This window comes from Zea mays, chromosome 8 (genome assembly GCF_902167145.1).
Source record: "Zea mays cultivar B73 chromosome 8, Zm-B73-REFERENCE-NAM-5.0, whole genome shotgun sequence".
NCBI classification, from domain to species: Eukaryota; Viridiplantae; Streptophyta; class Magnoliopsida; order Poales; family Poaceae; genus Zea; species Zea mays.
Genome location: NC_050103.1, coordinates 8384088 through 8403504, shown reverse-complemented (window position 1 = coordinate 8403504; position 19417 = coordinate 8384088). Strand labels below are relative to the sequence as shown.

The following is a 19417-nucleotide window of genomic DNA, read 5'->3' as shown; positions in this document are numbered from 1 at the left end:
AATGATAATGCTAGTTTAATTGCTAAGATTGATAAATTGGATGAATCAATTGCTAGCCTTAAAACTGAGAATGATAAGTTAATTTCTAAGGCTAAAGATTTAAATGTTTACAATGTTTCTGTTTTCAATCTTAGAAATGAGAATGCTATTTTACATGCTAAGATTGATGAATTAATTTCTTGCAAACCCTCTACATCTACTGTTGATCATGCCACTATCTGTACTAGATGCAGAGACATTAATGTTGATGCTATTCATGATCACCTAGTTTTAATTAAACAACAAAATGATCATATAGCACAACTAACTAGTAAAATTAATGAGCATGAGATAGAAAATGAAAAATTTAAATTTGCTAGAAGCATGCTCTATAATGGGAAACGCCCTGGCATCAAGGATGGCATTGGTTTCCAACAGGGAAGCAAGGTCAAACTTAATGCCCCCAAAAGATTGTCTAACTTTGTTAAGGGCAAGGCTCCCATGGCTCAGGATAACGAAGGTTACATTTTATATCCTGCTGGTTATCCTGAGCACAAGATTAGGAGAATTCATGCTAGGAAGTCTCATTATGTTTCCCATCATGCTTTTATGTACAAGAATGAGGCGTCTAGCTCTAATCATTCTACCCATGTTAAAATGCCTAAAAAGAAAACTCCTACTGCATCAAATGAACCTAATGTTTCATTTAAAACTTTTGATGCATCTTATGTGCTAACTAACAAATCAGGCAAAGTAGTTGCCAAATATGTTGGGGGCAAACACAAGGGCTCCAAGACTTGTAGTTGGGTACCCAAGGTGCTTGTTTCTAATGTGAAAGGACCCAAGACCGTTTGGGTACCTAAGAAAAAGACCTAAATTGTTTTGCAGGTGTATGCATTCGGGGCTCAAGTTGGATTATTGATAGTGGATGCACAAACCACATGACAAGGGAGAAAAGGATGTTCTCCTCCTATGAGAAAAACGAAGATCCTCAAAGAGCTATCACATTCGGGGATGGAAATCAAGGTTTGGTCAAAAGACTTGGTAAAATTGCTATATCACCTGACCATTCTATTTCCAATGTTTTTCTTGTAGATTCTTTAGATTACAACTTGCTTTCAGTTTCTCAATTATGCAAAATGGGTTACACCTATCTTTTTACGGATATAGGTGTCACTGTCTTTAGAAGAAGTGATGATTCAGTAGCATTTAAAGGAGTATTAGAGGGTCAGCTATACTTAGTTGATTTTAATAGAGCTGGACTCGATACTTACTTAATTGCTAAGACTAATATGGTTTGGCTCTGGCATCGCCGACTTGCCCATATTGGGATGAAGAATCTTCATAAGCTTCTAAATGGAGATCACATTTTGAGACTAACAAATGTTCATTTTGAGAAAGACAGGGTTTGTAGCGCATGTCAAGCAGAAAAGCAAGTTGGTACCCATCATCCACACAAGAACATAATGGCAACGGGCAGGCCACTGGAGTTACTCCACATGGACTTATTCGGTCCGATAGCTTACATAAGCATCGGCGGGAGTAAGTATTGTATTGTAATTGTGAATGATTATTCTCGCTTCACTTGGGTATTCTTTTTACAGGAAAATCTCAGACCCAAGAGACCTTAAAGGGATTCTTAAGACAAGCTCAAAATGAGTTCGGATTGAGAATCAAAAAGATAAGAAGCGATAATGGGACGGAGTTCAAGAACTCTCAAATAGAAGGCTTTCTTGAGGATGAAGGAATCAAGCATGAGTTCTCTTCTCCCTACACACCTTAACAAAATGGTGTAGTGGAGAGGAAGAATAGAACTCTACTAGACATGGCGAGGACCATGCTTGATGAGTACAAGACTCCGGACCGGTTTTAGGCTGAGGCGATTAACACCGCCTGCTACTACATCAACCGGCTCTACCTTCACCAATCCTCAAAAAGACATCATATGAACTTCTCACCGGTAAAAAGCCCAATGTTTCATATTTTAGAGTCTTTGGTAGCAAATGCTTTATTCTTGTTAAAAGAGGTAGAAAATCTAAATTTGCTCCTAAGGTTGTAGAAGGCTTTTTACTTGGTTATGACTCAAACACAAGGGCATATAGAGTCTTCAACAAATCCACTGGATTAGTTGAGGTTTCTTGTGACATTGTGTTTGATGAAACTAATGGCTCCCAAGTGGAGCAAGTTGATCTTGATGAATTAGATGATGAAGAGGCTCTGTGCGTCACGCTAAGGAACATGTCCATTGGGGATGTGTGTCCTAAGGAATCCGAAGAGCCCACTCACGCACAGATCGACCATCATCTTCCAATCAAGCATCTCCACCAACTTAAGATGAGGATCAGGCTCAAGACAATGAAGATGAAGATCAAGAGGATGAGCCACCTCAAGAGGAGGACAATGATCAAGGGGGAGATGAAGTTGATCAAGACAAGGAAGATGAACAAGAGATACAGGGTCAAAGACCGCCACACCCAAGAATACACCAAGCGATTCAAAGAGATCACCCCGTGAACTCCATCCACGGTGGTATTTATAAGGGGGTAACAACTCGATTTCGAGTCGCTCATTTTTGTGAACATTACTCTTTTATGCCTTCTATTGAGCCATACAGGGTGGAAGATGCACTAAGAGATTTGGATTGGGTGCTGGCAATGCAAGAGGAGCTCAACAACTTCACAAGGAATGAGGTATGGTATTTAGTTCCACGTCCTAACCAAAATGTTGTAGGAACCAGTGGGTATTCCGCAACAAGCAAGACGAGCATGTTGTGGTGACAAGGAACAAAGCCCGACTTGTGGCCAAGGGATATTCACAAGTCGAAGGTTTGGATTTCGGTGAAACCTATGCGCCCGTAGCTAGGCTTGAGTCAATTCGCATATTACTTGCCTATGCTACTCACCATGGCTTTAAGATTTATCAAATGGACGTGAAGAGTGCCTTCCTTAATGGACCAATCAAGGAAGAGGTCTATGTTGAACAACCTCCCAGGTTTGAAGATAGTGAGTACCCTAACCATGTTTATAAACTCTCAAATGCGCTTTATGGGCTCAAGCAAGCCCCAAGAGCATGGTATGAATGCCTGCGAGATTTTCTTATCACAAATGGTTTCAAAGTCGGCAAAGTCGATCCTACTCTCTTTACTAAAACCATCGCAAAAGATTTGTTTGTATGCCAAATTTATGTTGATGATATCATATTTGGGTCTACTAACAAATCTACTTGTGAAGAGTTTAGTAGGATCATGATTCAAAAATTCGAGATGTCTATGATGGGGGGTTGAAGTATTTTTTAGGATTTCAAGTCAAGCAACTCTAAGAAGGCACCTTCATCAGCCAAACAAAGTACATTCAAGACATACTTACCAAGTTTTGAATGAAGGATGCCAAGCCCATCAAGACACCCATGGGAACAAATGGGCATCTCGACCTCGACACGGGAGGTAAATCTGTAGATCAAAAGGTATACCGGTCGATGATAGGATCTTTACTCTATTTATGTGCATCTCGATCGGATATTATGCTTTCTGTATGCATGTGTGCAAGGTTCTAAGCCGATCATAAGGAAGTTCACCTTAGGGCCATGAAAAGAATCATGAGATATTTAGTTTACACTCCTAAGTTTGGTCTTTGGTACCCCAAGGGATCCACCTTTGATTTAATAGGATATTCAGATGCTGATTGGGCAGGGTGTAAAATTGATAGGAAGAGCACATCAGGGACTTGTCAGTTTCTGGGGAGATCCCTGGTGTCTTGGGCTTTAAAGAAACAAAACTCAGTAGCTCTTTCTACCGCCGAAGCCGAGTACATTGTCGCAGGCTATTGTTGTGCGCAATTACTTTGGATGAGGCAAACCCTCAGGGACTATGGCTACAAGTTGAGCAAAGTCTCTCTCCTATGTGACAATGATAGTGCAATCCGCATGGCGGATAATCCCGTTGAACGCAGCCGCACTAAGCACATAGACATTCGGTATCACTTTTTGAGGGATCACCAACAAAGGGGGGATATCGAGATTGCTTATGTTAGCACCAAAGAACAATTAGCTGATATCTTTACCAAGCCTTTAGATGAGAAAACCTTTAGCAAACTTAGGAATGAGCTAAACATTCTTGATTCTCGGAACTTTGATTGAAACTTTGCATACATAGCTCATTTATATATCTTTGATCATATCTCGTTTATGTTTACGACTAATGTGTTTTCAAGTGTATTTCTATGCTAAGTCGTAGATTGAAAGGGAAATGGAGTCTTCGGCGAAGACAAGGCTTCCACTCCACTCTATCGGTATCATTTACCCTTCGCCATCACTCCACATCACTCTCAAATTGGTAAAATATTCCACTCATATTTATTTGTACCAATAGGAGAGAAAAGTAAAAGGGCTCACAAAGTCTCCGTTTTTGGCGATTAATGCCAAAGGGGGAGAGAGTATTAGCCCAAAGCAAAAGGACCGCACCACCACCAATTTCAAAATTTTCAATTGATATATTTTGGTATGTTTACTTTCAAGAGTTTTTCAAATTGGTATCTAAATCTTGCTCAAATTGGTAAAACCCTCTTGAAAGCTAAGAGGTGAATTTCATTCAGGGGGGGGTTTTGTTAAGTCAAAGGAAAATCATTTGAAACAGGGGGAGAAAATTTCAAATCTTGAAATGCTTCTCGAAATCTTATTTATATACCTTTGACTATTTGCAAAAAGACTTTGAAAAGATTTTCCAAAAATATTTGCAAAAACAAAACAAGTGGTGCAAGCGTGGTCCAAAATGTTAAATAAAAGAAAGCAACCATGCATATCAAGTAAAAGTATATATTGGTTTAATTCCAAGCAACCTTTGCACTTACCTTATGCAAACTAGTTCAATTATGCACTTATACATTTGCTTTGGTTTGTGTTGTCATCAATCACTAAAAAGGGGGAGATTGAAAGGGAAATAGGGTTTAACCTTTTCCTATAAATGATTTTGGTGGTTGAATGCCCAACACAAATAATTGGACTAATTAGTTTGCTCTAGATTATATATTATACAGGTGCTAAAGGTTCAACATAAACCAATATAAAGATCAAGTTAGGGTTCAAAAAGAAAGGAGCAAAAGAAACCGAAGAGCACCCTGGTTTGGCACACCGGACTGTCCGGTGTGCCACCGGACAGTGTCCGGTGCACCAGGGTCGTACAAGTTCAAACTCTTCACCTTCGGGTTTCAAAAGCGCCGCTCCGCTATAATTCACCGGACTGTCCGGTGTGCCACCGGACTGTCCGGTGCACCAGCGGAGCAATGGCTAGCCAGCGCAACGGTCGCCTGCACGCTACAGTGTGCGGACAGTTCGCGCAGAAGTCAGAGCAGCCGCTAGAAGGTGCACCGGACAATAAACAGTACCTGTCCGGTGCGGCACCGGACTATCTGGTGCCACCAGAAGACAAAGCTCCAACGGTCGAAATCGTCAGAACCCTAACGGTTGGGTGATGTGGCTGGCGCACCGAACTGTGTCGGTGGCGCACCGGTGCGCCCATCGAAAGCAGCCTGCCCCAACGGTTGAATTGATGGTTGGGGGCTATAAATACCCCACAACCACCTCCGCTCCAACCATCCAAGCATTCATCACACTCCATTCAATACAAGAGCAAAACACAACACTCCAAGACACAAATCAAAGCCTTCGATCCGATCAAAGTCCCCAATTCAATTCTAGTCTTTAGGACTTGTGAGAGGATCGTTTCTTGTGTTTCATTGTTGCTCTTGTTGCTTGGTTGACTTTCTTCTTCCTCATTCTTGTTCTCTAAGTGACTTGTAATCAAAGCAAGAGACACCAAGTGTGTGGTGGTCCTTGTGGGGTCTAAGTGACCTGTTTGATTAAGGAGAAAGCTCACTCGGTCTAAGTGACCGTTTGAGAGAGGGAAAGGGTTGAAAGAGACCCGGTCTTTGTGACCACCTCAACGGGGACTAGGTTCATTGGAACCGAACCTCGGTATAACAAATCACTGTGTCATCCACTTTATTTTCTTGGTTGATTTGTTTTCCCCTCTCTCTCGGACTCGGATTTTATTCTAACGCTAACCCCGGCTTGTAGTGTGTTTAAAGTTGTAAATTTCAATTTCCGCCTATCCACCCCCCTCTAGGCGACTTTCAGGTGTTCATCGTCCCACCTTATCAAGCTCGTGCATGGGCACCTTGACACCTACTCTGGCAACCTCATATCGTTGATAAGTCTAGGAGGTCATGGATTGCTATGATAGTTTCTTGGCAATGGCGATGTTGGATGGAAGACTAGGGAACACAAGGGTGGCACTTAGATGTAATCTTGGCTTGGGAAATGGAAATTTAAATAGTATAGGAAGAGATGAGTGTGGGATATAGATTCCTTTGTTTGGTACGAGATGGTTAGATGGGTTTGGATAGAAAATGGATACCAACTACCAAATGACAACATAATACCCCTCGGAATTAGAGAGACAACCAAAGTAACATAACCAAGGGAAAACTATAAAAAATATTGTAACTTTACAAGTTTCGTACTCATGATATCCACCTCGCACTCTGGGTGTTTCAGATTTTGAGGCAACAACAAAAAAAATAGGAAATGCTACTTTCTAAATATTCTTGAGTGCAGAACATCTATACTTCTGTTGTGTATAATGGAACTAGGTCCAAGAAACAAAACGATATATAATACGAGTCTATATCTATACTATACGAATTTTGGGTCTATTTTTTGGAAGAGAAGATGGCCACATAGCTTGTAAAAACAGATTCATATGATAGTGTTTGAATGGTCTATTTGTTCAAACTCCTCTATAGAATATTTGCATCCGCGTGATTTTTGTTTGTAGCCAGTCATCGACCTTCGCAACGCACTAAGTAGCAGCCATTGATCCTTGCACAAGAACATCGGCCTCCCTAACGCACAAAGGTGGTGGGTGAAACTTCTCTATCAAAGAAAAGTCGATGCGATTATTTTTTTTATTTGACTTTGAATCAAGATAAAAGCATTCTTGTCTGCTAAACATCTATACTTTCGTTGTGTATAATGGAACTAGGTTCAAGGAACAAAACGATATATAATATGAGTCTATATCTATACTATACGAATTTTGGGTCTTTTTGGGAAGAGAAGATGGCCACATAGCTTGCAAAAACAGAACCATACGATAGTGATACCACAGAAGACTTAAAGAATTTTCTAACTTGCTGCTGCAAAGGAATAGTCAACCCAATCTAAGGTCTAGAGTTTAGGGCTTAGGGTTTATGAGATTCGGATGGGTGTTTGGGCTGATGAGATTCGGAGGGTGGAGTGGGTGTTGATGGTGATGATATTTGGGGATCATTAGAGGCAAGCGGGATTTTGGGAGGATCGGAGGAGCTGAGTGATCGGAGGATGAGAACAGAACGTGAGATTTTGCTAATTTTGGGAAGACGGAGAGTCAATGTTGACATGATTTGGAGAGGCAGTGTGAAGAAACTGTCATATTTGAAGAGGGGCATTTGGACTAACGGGATTTGGAGGGGGAGTGGGTGCTGGTGGTGATGAGATTTGGAGGAGGTGACTGATCGGAGGATAAGAACGGGATGTGAAATTTTGCCAATTTTGGGAAGACGAAGAGTCGATGTTGACAGGATTTAGAGAGACATTCCGCATGATTGGTTGGTTGCATGAGATGAGAAACTGCATCCACGGATCTTTAAAGCAGGGTTTGTTTGGTTCATTTCTCTACGAAGCCAGGCTCACCAGATTCAAAAAGGGGTGTCCGGTCAGGCTGCGCAGAGACGCCCGTGGGATACGTACAGCGGGATGCAGGCTACGGGCAGGCAGCCCCATGCAACGACATGGAATACGAGACATCTTTTTATTGTGTTTTTTATTATATCTTCTAATTAAAAGATTGAATCATCAAACTAATTTCATGTTTGTATTCCTGAGATTTTTTTCAACAAAACTAGACGATTCATGCTATATAATATTTGAAGATTTATTTGTGCATCCTTCTCTAATACACGTTTTAGTGCAACCAACCAAACAAAGTCTATGTCCAATATGAACAAGTCTATACAAGCAACCAAACAAAAGCGTCTTCATGATCTCATCCTAGTTCTACTAATACTGGCTAGACTCATGCGATCCTGGCTCGACTTCTACGACAACCAAACACACGGATTGGGCAGAAAGTGATTCATACATGTAATAAGCTACTAGCTTCTCTTCTTGTGGAACGATGGTTGGCTGCTCCTTTGTGCGGAGGTCGATGACTTGCTGCAAACGAAAATCACGCGGATGTAGATATTCTACGAAGGAGTTTGAACAAATAGACTATTCAAACACTATTGTATGGTTCTGTTTTTGTAACCTATGTGGCTATCTTCTCTTCCCAAAAATAGACCCAAAATTTGTATAGTATAAATATAGACTCGTATTATATATCGTTTTGTTTCTTGTACCTAGTTCCATTATACACAATGGAAGTATAGATGTTCTGCAGTCAGGAATATTTAGATTTAATCTTTGTGCTCAGAAACTTATACGAATAATAACCTACGTATGCATTAGCCAACAGCAATCCGTTGTAGTCTAGCTGGTCAGGATATTCGGCTCTCACCCGAAAGACCCGGGTTCGAGTCCCGGCAACGGAAATTAATTTTGTTGATTTTTTTTCAAATCCGACACCGTTTCGGTTTCCTTTTTCCAGAATTTCCACAAGTGAATATCCACCTGATTCTGTTTCATTCTCACTTCCCTCTTTTCCAGACTTTCCACAAGTCAATAAACCTGATTCCACTTCATCATTGAGTAAAAGTATCTCGACCGTAAATCTGATTCTGTTTCGTTTAAACTTTCCTCTTTTCCAGACTTTCCACGAGTCAATATCAAAATCTAATAGGACAGGAATAAAAGTATCTCGACCATATTACAAGAGAAAAACGATCATAAATCATGAGACTTTATTTGCCTTGTTTTATATTATTATAATTGTAACATCACGATACACCAGAACGATTTTTATTCAATTCGGTAATTACTGAAATCAACGATGACGGGTAAAACTCGCAAAACTGTCATGCCCATACCCAATACAGCTACAACTGTGGCATTGGAGAGCAAACTACCATGCTATAACATATATATTATTAGTATTAAGACTCCTCCGTTAGTTTAGACCAGCAATGGTGTCGACTTTCCCTCACACTCTGAAACGAGTTAAGCACATGAGCTCCTAAAAAGTAGGTGCGGAGAAAGGATTGGCAGGAAGCCCAGAGGGCAGAAGACGATGGGGAAACGGCCCCCCAGACCTGTTTCGGTCACTTGGAGCTGTGGCCGGCCTCTGCGCGTTCATGCAATCTACATGTGAGGAGTCTGCTCCCTTTAGGAGTCTCATCACTCGGGAAGATTAAGCCGATCGAAGAGAACCAGAAAACTCTGCTCAGGTACACTATACAGGAAACCGAGCTCTGCGCCTCCAAGGTGTGGAATTGTACTCTACAAAATAAAATATACATTTGTGTTAGCAAGCTTGCAATTAGACCAGATCCAGTGATGGCCACAACCGAAACTGCAAGTTGTATAGACAGTTCAAAATCTACTGGCAGGATGTAATCCCGCCATTCTAAATTGTAAGTCATTTTGGGTTTTTAGTGACAGCTAGCTTTTGTTATGCACCTAAATATAGCTGTCTCGATAGCTAGATTGATTATGTATTTAAAACTCCAAAACGACTTACTCGACACTGGCTTTGCTATGTAAATACTTCATGCAATTCTTCGAATTTGCACAATAATACCAGACAAAATCATGGTGTACCAGGAGCACATCTTTTATACTATGGAGGGCACTTTTAGAATTGCTAGCCTAATAAACGATGGGGAGAAATCGAGTCATTTGTTCCATAAAATGATCTGAGACAAACTTTGCTAGATGTTCCATAAAATCGAGTCATTCCTTTCCAAACTACTAACGCTTCTCTTATGAATCCTACTCAATATTCTCCACTGACATACAAAATTGCTCAGTCCAAAGCCCACCTTTCATAATGGCAAATCTCCAAGTTTCTTCCTTTAGTCAAGACAGTTTATAATATTCTTAAGTAAATTCGGTATTCTAAAGCATGTCTCCTGGTGACATAAATCGGTGTTCTAAAAGTTTGTATCCTAGTGACGTAACACCATATTCTACAAGTTTCCAAAAACCAACCCAAGTAATCTAACTGCAGGCCGAAGTGGAAGTTAGGCCTGCTATATTGTACATTATGCCTGTACGCACTAGTTAGTTATCAGTTTCAGGATTCAGGAATGTTGACTACAGATGAAAAGAACCACCATAGGTATTTCAGTTTACCTTGCCATTGAGTACCAACAGCTCACCATCCACCCATCGAGGATTTTTGAATCCAGGCTGAGCTATTCTACCCTGACCTTTGTAACTGGCAATCTGAAAAACAAAAGTACAATTAGAATGAGAAAATTGCATGTGACTTTCACTTGTCAGAACATAGAAAACTAACATCTTAGCATCTTTCAAACAATCAGATCGGCAGGACGAAATTACCACACCAAATTCCTCTGGATATGCTCCTCGATTCTCAAGTCGCTTGCCCTTCCCAATCTTAGCACGGAACGTTATCTGTGACAAAATTTGATCAGTCTATCATGGGAGCCTGATTGACATCATCTTTACCTTTTTAGAAAATAGAAGGTGCAAACCTGGCCAGCAGGAACACTCAGATCACCAGTCAACTTTACTGCTTCGACATACTCGAAAAACTCAACGTCATCAGTACTGTTCCAGTGGCCGAACTTCCGACGAAGCTGCACAATTTCTGGTCCATATGGACTAAATGCTCCCACATAGAGACCTACAGGTAGACCAGCAATCCAAGTGTTAGATCATACAAGTCATCAACTTAAATGGGCAAACTTCACCATTAAATGGATCTGTGCTGTTAGTGTCCATAATGATGCGATTAAAAATGGTATTCCAGCAATTTAACTGTTAGATCATACAAGAATAGGCCAACAAATTAACTGGAGAAACTTTACCATTAAATGGATCTGTGCTGTTAGTGTCCATAATGATTCGTTTAAAAATGGTATTTTCGGTCAGCTTGACTCGGGCCTTGCTTAACGTAAGCCTTAAAAGCTCCTGAACTTCTTTATTTATCTGCAGTTACAATGTCATCTGTCAGTTAACTTGCTTGCAAGAACATGGTATGGATAACTGATGGCAAAAGATAGCATAAGAGAAGTGGCCTGGCATAAGATGAAATGAGTGCCTGGAAGGTGATCTTGTCAGCATAGAATCTGATAAAAATGCAGTCTACGGTGGAAAGAATAGGATCATGAATACCAATTGGTGCTAATAGTAGTTACTACCTCTTTTTGTTAAGGTTGCAAATCCAAAAAAACATCAGGTTGTAGGAACAAGCGCACAGCCAGTTGCTTGGGCCTCCCAATTTCATGACCTTTTTTTATACAGGGCAAAACAATCGTATTTGCTTATTCTGGAAGGCATGCATGATTACTGATATAGCTGTACATAACATAAGACTTCAAAAGTTCCTAGAGAAGCACGTTTAGGATCTGGGTCCCTTCAATGCCTTAGAAAAAATCAGGATTTTGTGATTAGATTATAAGATTTCGCCCACCAGTGAACAAGCATTGATGCACATGAGTATAAATCATAATTCACGAAAATTTTTAAGTTGCAGACATGTATAGCCAAACCTATGTCATTCCTACCTTTGAAGAACTCTTGGCTGTACCCCATAATGCCTTGGCAACATCAGACGGCATAAGCTCTGAGGCTAATTTAGCAGCCATATCTGCAACTTTCTGTTTTGCAGCCTTTGTTTCAGCCAAATCACGATCAGAACCTTCTCCAGGAATGTACAGTTCAAAGGAGTCCTTTTCCATGTTATTTATTTCAGCTGGAACTCGAACATATGATTTTGCTCCAGCATCTTCTTTATTGTGAACCACTCCACTAATAAAAAGCTTCACTTCCGTGCTTTTACTTTCTTCATCCGTATTTTCTTCCGGAACATCTTCCTCCTGCTCGAGTTCCTCAGTGGCTGGCTCTTCCAATGAGCTTTCTGGAGTACTTTTCACATCATCTTGCACTAATTCTTCAGACGAATTTGCAGCTAATTCAGTTTCCTCAGCCACATCAACATTTATCACCTGAACTTTGAATTCAGGAATCCGAGACTTAAAAAAATTCAAAACACTTTTTAATCCTTCGACACTACTATCCTTGCTGCTACCAACATCTTGTGCTTTCTCTTCAGCATCCTCATTTCCTCTTACCGTAGTATCTGTATTTGCCTCCTCTGTAACACTGTCAGATATAGCACTACTTTCTGATGAATTTTCATTCTCTACCTTTGCTGGGCTTTCTGTTATTGTTGATGATATGGATGGTGCACCTGAAGTTCCTTTTGTTGGTCGCATGTGTACCACCTGTCTAATTTTTCATAAATACAAATATCAAATCTGTGCACAACAGAGGTTGTGTAAGGATTATAATAAATATGAAAGCAATTTGATCAGTGCACCTTCATTGTATATGTCTCATCATCTTCTTTGACAAGGAAAATTTCAAATAATGGAGTTCCTGAAGATGCAGTGACCAATTGCCTAAACAAAAACAAGTATTTTGTAAGTTGGAAGTGTACAATATATAGATGCTTGTCTGATGTTAATTTTTAAGATCAAGTTATAAACTTAGATAGGCACACCTTGGGTTGTAGCTCTTCGCCACATATCTCCCGACACCAGGGCTTATTCGTACAATTCTCCCGATGGAATCATCAGTGTCCTTAGCATATCCCACCCACCAACCTACCTGAAATGGAAATGGTTAGAATTCATCCCAACGGCAGTTCTAATGGGATCCCATCAAAAGAGTTTTTCCATATGAAAATGTATGGTTTTGAGCTGTTGACTATGGCTAGTGATAGTTGTCTTTACAAATACAAAAGGTCAAGGGGAACTATCATGGGCATGCTTTTTTACTAGGTTCATTACCATGTTAGCACAAGTTTAGTGATTTGCCAAAGATAGTTTGGTTAAGATGCATGCGCAACAAGTGACTTGAGAAGGCAAATAATTCTGCAATCAAAAGAAACGGAGAAAAATAATCAATGAAGAGTTGATAATTACCAAGCTGGTCCCAGCAAGCCTTGTCAACCTTGACGCGTCCTGGTACCGCTGTTCCTCTATAGCATTCTGCGAGAATGCAAGAGCACCCAGACAGAGCAGATGTAGTTAGAAAATCGTAATCTACAATGGTGGGGGAAAATATACATCTCAACTAAAAATGGATAACGAAACAGAATGTGAGGCAGCACAAAGCAGTTGCAGACCTTGAGCTCGGCCATGACGTGGGCTACAGCGTCGTTTCCGGTGGCCTCTATGATGTCCCTCTTGAGTTTGGCGGCCTCCGCGAAATCCTCGTTCTCCACCGCCTCCTCTAGCTGGAACTGCGCGGTCGGAAAAGGAGCGATCATCAGATTGGTTCGATTAGAAGTTATAACATGATGAAATGGCGATTACCTGGAGGAGGGATGCGTAGCTCTCCGCCTGGTCGACCTCGTCGAAGTGGCGGCTCCATCGGGTCCAATCCCAGGTGGAGGGCGACGACGCCGAGGAGGCGGCGGCGCAGAAGCAACAGCCGGCGGCGCGGCGGGCGGGGGTGGCCGATGGCGGGCGCACGGCAGAAGGCGGCGCGCGGCGTGCCGGAGCCGTGTTGAGGGGCGGACGCGCCGCCGCCCGCGTGGCGCACGCGGTGGCCGCGGTGGACATGGCGCTGGGTGCGGGTGGGTGGGTGGGTGCGGCCTGCGGGTCGCCGGGCGTGGGGGTGGGGCACAGCGGGCAGAGGGCTGGAAAGCACGCGATTCAGATAAGGATGACGGCCTCGGTTTGATTGGGAAGTGGCGAGCGAGCGAGGGGCGGGGTGGGTCCTAGGTGTGGCGATGGAGACGTGATCCCTTATTTCTCGTGGTAAATTTTTTTATTAGGACTTGTTCGGTTAGCTCTCAATTCATGTGCATTGAGTAGGATTGGAGGGGTTTAAATCCCAAACAAATCAAACTTATTCTTAATTTTTTCTCATCTCAATCAATCCATATGTATTAGGAATAACCGAACAAGGCCTTAGGTGATGGAGACGAAGAAGTTTCTTCCCACCAAAATGCAAATGGGAAATATTCTTCCCCAATCTATACTATCTATTAAAAGACTAATGTAGACCAGATTCATGCCCCCACCTCACCCTCTGGGTACATGCAAGCATCTGCATACATGCAAGCTCCGTCCTCTGCGTACATGCAAGCCCCCGCGCATGCAACGAATACAACTAAAGCTGCGCATGCAACCGTGCATGCAAATGTCACCACTACATGCAAAACCTGCATGTGCACAAGCGTGAATGCAAAGCCTGTTGCGCATGTGTTTGATACCTGGTAGGAATTATATGTTACAAATAAATGCGCTAATCAGCACATGTGTTTGGACAGTTTCAAGGAACTAAACGGTAAAAATAAGATAAAATATATGTAAATCGGATTTGAACCATGGTTATTTGCTTTAAACTCACGTTCACATCCACCTAGCCACCAGACCACACATTTTTTTATTTTAAACTCTATACTCAAATATAATATAGAGACTTTTATGAAAAATAGGGGGAAATAAAACCAGGTTATCCTCAGGCCAACCATGATACTTTTTACGTGAATTTGCTACCTCGATGATCTGTATACTTTTCTTTGCATTTAATATCAGATATAACTATGACAACTAATTTTTAGTCGTTTTGGACCAAAAAATATAGATTGGTCAAGTCGTTTAGTAAAGCAACATATCCCACATACTTGCAAATTGTTTTCACATCTTAATGAAATATATATCCGTATGCAAATTAGAAAAAGTTAATTTTTAGAATAGTTCATAGCCATCAGTTCAGAACTTAATGCGAAAGAATGTTGGCTCTATGTCTGCTTATGCGAAAGAATGTTGTCTCTTCCCTTTCCTATAGGAGGGTGAAATAAGTTTTACCAGCAGCGTCGTACCGGAGGTGCCAGTAGCCTTAGTGTACCAGTCGTTCCTCAAAATGGACTCACTGGCAGCAAAATGTTCTCTAATGAGTTGACTCGCGTGCTCGACTGGGATTGTACTTTGTCTCTTCTGTCAACTGAGCTATGGTGAATTCTATCGACATCAACGTTAGCACGATGGTTCGCCCAACTGAGCATGTCCCCGGTCCACAAAACTATGTAGTTGAGAACCTCACATGTAGATTCATATTAGTTAGCAGTTTGATTGAACAAACTAACACAATTGTTCGATCTATATATGCAAAAGATGGCACTGATTGTTTGATCTAAATGTTGTGAGATACTCTCCAATAAAAATTACATGGTTGCCTCATGGTCTATTGAGAGCACCTAGAGGGGGGGGGTGAATAGGTGATCCTGTAAAACTTAAAACTTAACACCACAAACTTGATTAAGAGTTAGAACAATGAAATCAAGTGAGTAGAAAGGAGAGCTCTTGTGAAGCACAATAGACACAATAAGGACAAGCACAAGAGACACGAGGATTTATCTCGTGGTTCGGCCAAGTACAAAACTTGCCTACTCCACGTTGTGGCGTCCCAACGGACGAGAGTTGCACTCAACTCCTCTCAAGTGATCCAATGATCAACTTGAATACCACGGTGTTCTTCTTTACTTTACTTTTTCCCGTTTGCGAGGAATCTCCACAACTTGGAGTCTCTCGCCCTTATAATAAGAATCACAATGAAGCACTAGAGTAAGGGAGAGAAGCAACACACTCAAATCCACAGCAAATACGCACACACAAGACCAAGACTTGAGCTCAAAAGAGTATCACAAGGTTCTCACTAGAACGGAGCTCAAATCACTAAGAATGTCGAACAAGTGTGCAAGAATGAAGTGTGAATGATCAACAATGCTCAAAGGTTGCTTGGTATTCTCCTCCATGCGCCTAGGGGTCCCTTTTTATAGCCCCAAGGCAGCTAGGAGACGTTGAGAGCATTTCAAGAAGGCAATTCTTGCCTTCTGTCGCCTGGCACACCGGACAGTCCGGTGCACCACCGGACACTGTCCGTTGCACCACCGGACACTGTCCGGTGCAGATTTCTTTCCTTCTTTGGCGAAGCCGACCGTTGGTGCTTGGGAGCCGTTGGCGCACCGGACGCTGTCCGGTGCCCCTTCTGACCGTTGGCTCTTGCCACGCATCGCGCGTGGATTATGCGGCCGACCGTTGGCCCGGCCGACTGTTGGCTCACCGGACAGTCCGGTGCACCACCGGACAGTCCGGTGATTTATAGCCGTACGCCGTTAATTGCTTCCCGAGAGTAGCCAGTTGACAGACGCCAGCCTGGCGCACCGGACAATCCGGTGCACCCAGACCGAGCTGTCTTTGGCTGATCAAAGCCATCTCTTTTCCAACTTGATTTCTCCTGTTTCCAGCACTTAGACACAATACATTAGTCTCCAAAACAATGTACTAAGTCTTAGAAACATACCTTTTTACTTGATTTGCACTTTGTCCATCACTTTGCATAGATTAACACAAGTCCACTTGTGTTGGTACTCAATCACCAAAATACTTAGAAATGGCCCAATGGCACATTTCCCTTTCAATCTCCCCCTTTTTGGTGATTTATGCCAACACAATAAAAAGCAACTAAAGGAAGTGCAATATCAATACAAATGAGAACTCAAAATTGTTTTGATTTAAATTTGGCATATATGGATCATTCTTTGCCACCACTTGGTTTGTTTTTGCAAATCAAACTCAATTTCCTATCTCTAAGTCAAACACACTTGTTGAAACATAAAGAGAGATATTTCAAGAGAAATTGATCAAAGATTCAAAAACTCCCCATTTTTCCCATAATCAAGCCTTCTCCCCACAAGAGACCAATGTTTTGACAATAAGAGACAAACAAGAGTATTTAGACAAACAAAAACTCTAACTCTACTTTTTCAAAATTCTCAAGTGGTAGCTGATCCATTTCTTGCTTTGGCCTTATTTTCTCTCCCTTTGGAATCAAGCACCAAAACGGGATCAATCTTGGCCCTTTAACCCCATTGCCTCACCAAAATCTTCACTAAGAGTAAAAAGGCAATAAGAGTACAAAGATGAACTTGGAGTGAGTTACTCTCTCATCGGAGTGCAGCGGAAGTCTTGCATGGTCCAAGTCCACCTTTTCCCTTTCAAACCTCCTTTGAGACTAAATTAAGCAAACTCAAGCACACAGTTAGTCTCAAAGAGTCAAGTTGTAGCACATCTCCCCCTAAATATGTGCATCACTTGCAATTGGACTTGTGAGGTCCGGGGAGTGCTTGTACAACTTGAGCACCATAAATAAACAACAAAATGCATTAAGGAACATGATCAAGGCATAAAACACATGTATGCTATAAATCAATCCAGGTTCCGCGAATCTAAGACATTTAGCTCACTACGCAGCTTGCAAAAGGTCGACTCATCTAGAGGCTTGGTAAAGATATCGGCTAGCTGGTTCTCGGTGCTAACATGAAACACTTCGATATCTCCCTTTTGCTGGTGGTCTCTCAAAAAGTGATGCCGGATGTCAATGTGCTTTCTGCGGCTGTGTTCAACAGGATTATCCGCCATGCGGATAGCACTTTCATTATCACATAGGAGTGGGACTTTGCTCAGATTGTAGCCAAAGTCCCGGAGGGTTTGCCTCATCCAAAGTAGTTGCACGCAACACTGTCCTGCGGCAACATACTCGGCCTCAGCGGTGGATAGGGCAACGGAAGTTTGTTTCTTAGAACTCCATGACACCAGGGACCTTCCTAAGAATTGGCACGTCCCCGATGTACTCTTCCTATCGACCTTACATCCAGCATAGTCGGAGTCTGAATATCCAATCAAGTCAAAGGTAGACCCCTTTGGATACTAGATCCCGAAGCAAGGCGTAGCGACTAAATATCTAAGAATTCGCTTCACGGCCACTAAGTGACACTCCCTTGGATCGGATTGAAATCTAGCACACATGCATACACTAAGCATAATATCCGGTCTACTAGCACATAAATAAAGTAAAGACCCTATCATAGACCGGTATGCCTTTTGATCAACGGACTTACCTCCTTTGTTGAGGTCGGTGTGTCCGTCGGTTCCCATTGGAGTCTTTGCGGGCTTGGCGTCCTTCATCCCAAACCGCTTGATCAAATCTTGCGTGTACTTCGTTTGGGAGATGAAGGTCCCATACTTGAGTTGCTTCACTTGGAACCCAAGGAAATAGCTTAACTCGCCCATCATCGACATCTCAAACTTTTGAGTCATCACTCTGCTAAACTCTTCACAAGACTTTTGGTTAGTAGAACCAAATATTATGTCATCGACATAAATTTGGCACACAAAAAGATCACCATCACATGTCTTAGTGAAAAGAGTTGGATCGGCTTTCCCAACCTTGAAAGCATTAGCAATTAAAAAGTCTCTAAGGCATTCATACCATGCTCTTGGGGCTTGCTTAAGTCCTTAGAGCGCCTTAGAGAGCTTACACACGTGGTCGGGGTACCGTTCATCCTCGAAGCCAGGGGGTTGCTCCACGTACACCTCCTCCTTGATTGGCCCGTTGAGGAAAGCGCTCTTCACATCCATTTGGAACAATCTGAAGGAATGGTGAGTAGCATAGGCTAACAATATGCGAATTGACTCTAGCCTAGCCACAGGAGCGAAAGTCTCCTCAAAGTCCAAACCTGCGACTTGGGCATAACCTTTTGCCACAAGTGGTGCCTTGTTCCTTGTCACCACCCCGTGCTCGTCTTGTTTATTACAGAACACCCACTTGGTTCCCACAACATTTTGCTTGGGACGAGGCACCAGTGTCCAAACTTCATTTCTCTTGAAGTTGTTGAGCTCTTCCTGCATGGCCAACACCCAGTCCGGATCTAGCAAGGCCTCTTCTACCCTGAAAGGCTCAATAGAAGAGACAAACGAGTAATGCTCACAAAAATTAACTAATCTAGAGCGAGTAGTTACTCCCTTGCTAATATCACCCAAAATCTGGTCGACGGGATGATCCCTTTGAATCGTCGCTCGAACTTGGGTTGGAGGTGCCGGTTGCGCTTCTTCCTCTATCACATGAACATCTTGTGCTCCCCCTTGATCACACGCCTCTTCTTGATGAACCTGTTCATCGTCTTGAGTTGGGGGATGCACCATTGTTGAGGAAGAAGGTTGATCTTGCTCCTTTTGTTCCTGTGGTCGTACATCACCAATCGCCATGGTACGTATTGCGGCCGTCAGAACATCTTCTTCATCTACATCATCAAGATCAACAACTTGCTCTCTTGGAGAGCCATTAGTCTCATCAAATACAACGTCGCTAGAGACTTCAACCAAACCCGATGATTTGTTGAAGACCCTATACGCCTTTGTATTTG

At 42.2% G+C, this 19417-nt stretch overlaps 1 protein-coding gene and 1 non-coding gene across 3 annotated transcripts; one reads left to right on the top strand and one right to left on the bottom strand.

Annotated features, from left to right (window-relative positions):
• Positions 1 to 8530: 8530 nt before the first annotated feature.
• TRNAE-CUC (transfer RNA glutamic acid (anticodon CUC)) lies at positions 8531 to 8603 on the top strand. The gene has a single exon. It is a non-coding gene; the product is annotated as a tRNA-Glu (tRNA).
• A 290-nt stretch (positions 8604 to 8893) lies between these two features.
• LOC100279768 (Protein EXECUTER 2 chloroplastic) lies at positions 8894 to 13890 on the bottom strand. 2 transcript variants are annotated; one of them, XR_556751.3, is made up of 11 exons: positions 13518 to 13890; positions 13328 to 13444; positions 13125 to 13190; positions 12701 to 12807; positions 12518 to 12599; positions 11703 to 12422; positions 11004 to 11124; positions 10668 to 10819; positions 10469 to 10587; positions 10303 to 10395; positions 8894 to 9447 (listed from the first exon to the last, which is right to left on the bottom strand). XR_556751.3 is itself a non-coding variant. In NM_001152726.1 (11 exon segments), coding segments are annotated over 11 exon segments (1884 nt in total). In that variant the 5' UTR covers positions 13767 to 13816; the 3' UTR covers positions 8973 to 9345.
• Between the last annotated feature and the right edge of the window lie 5527 nt (positions 13891 to 19417).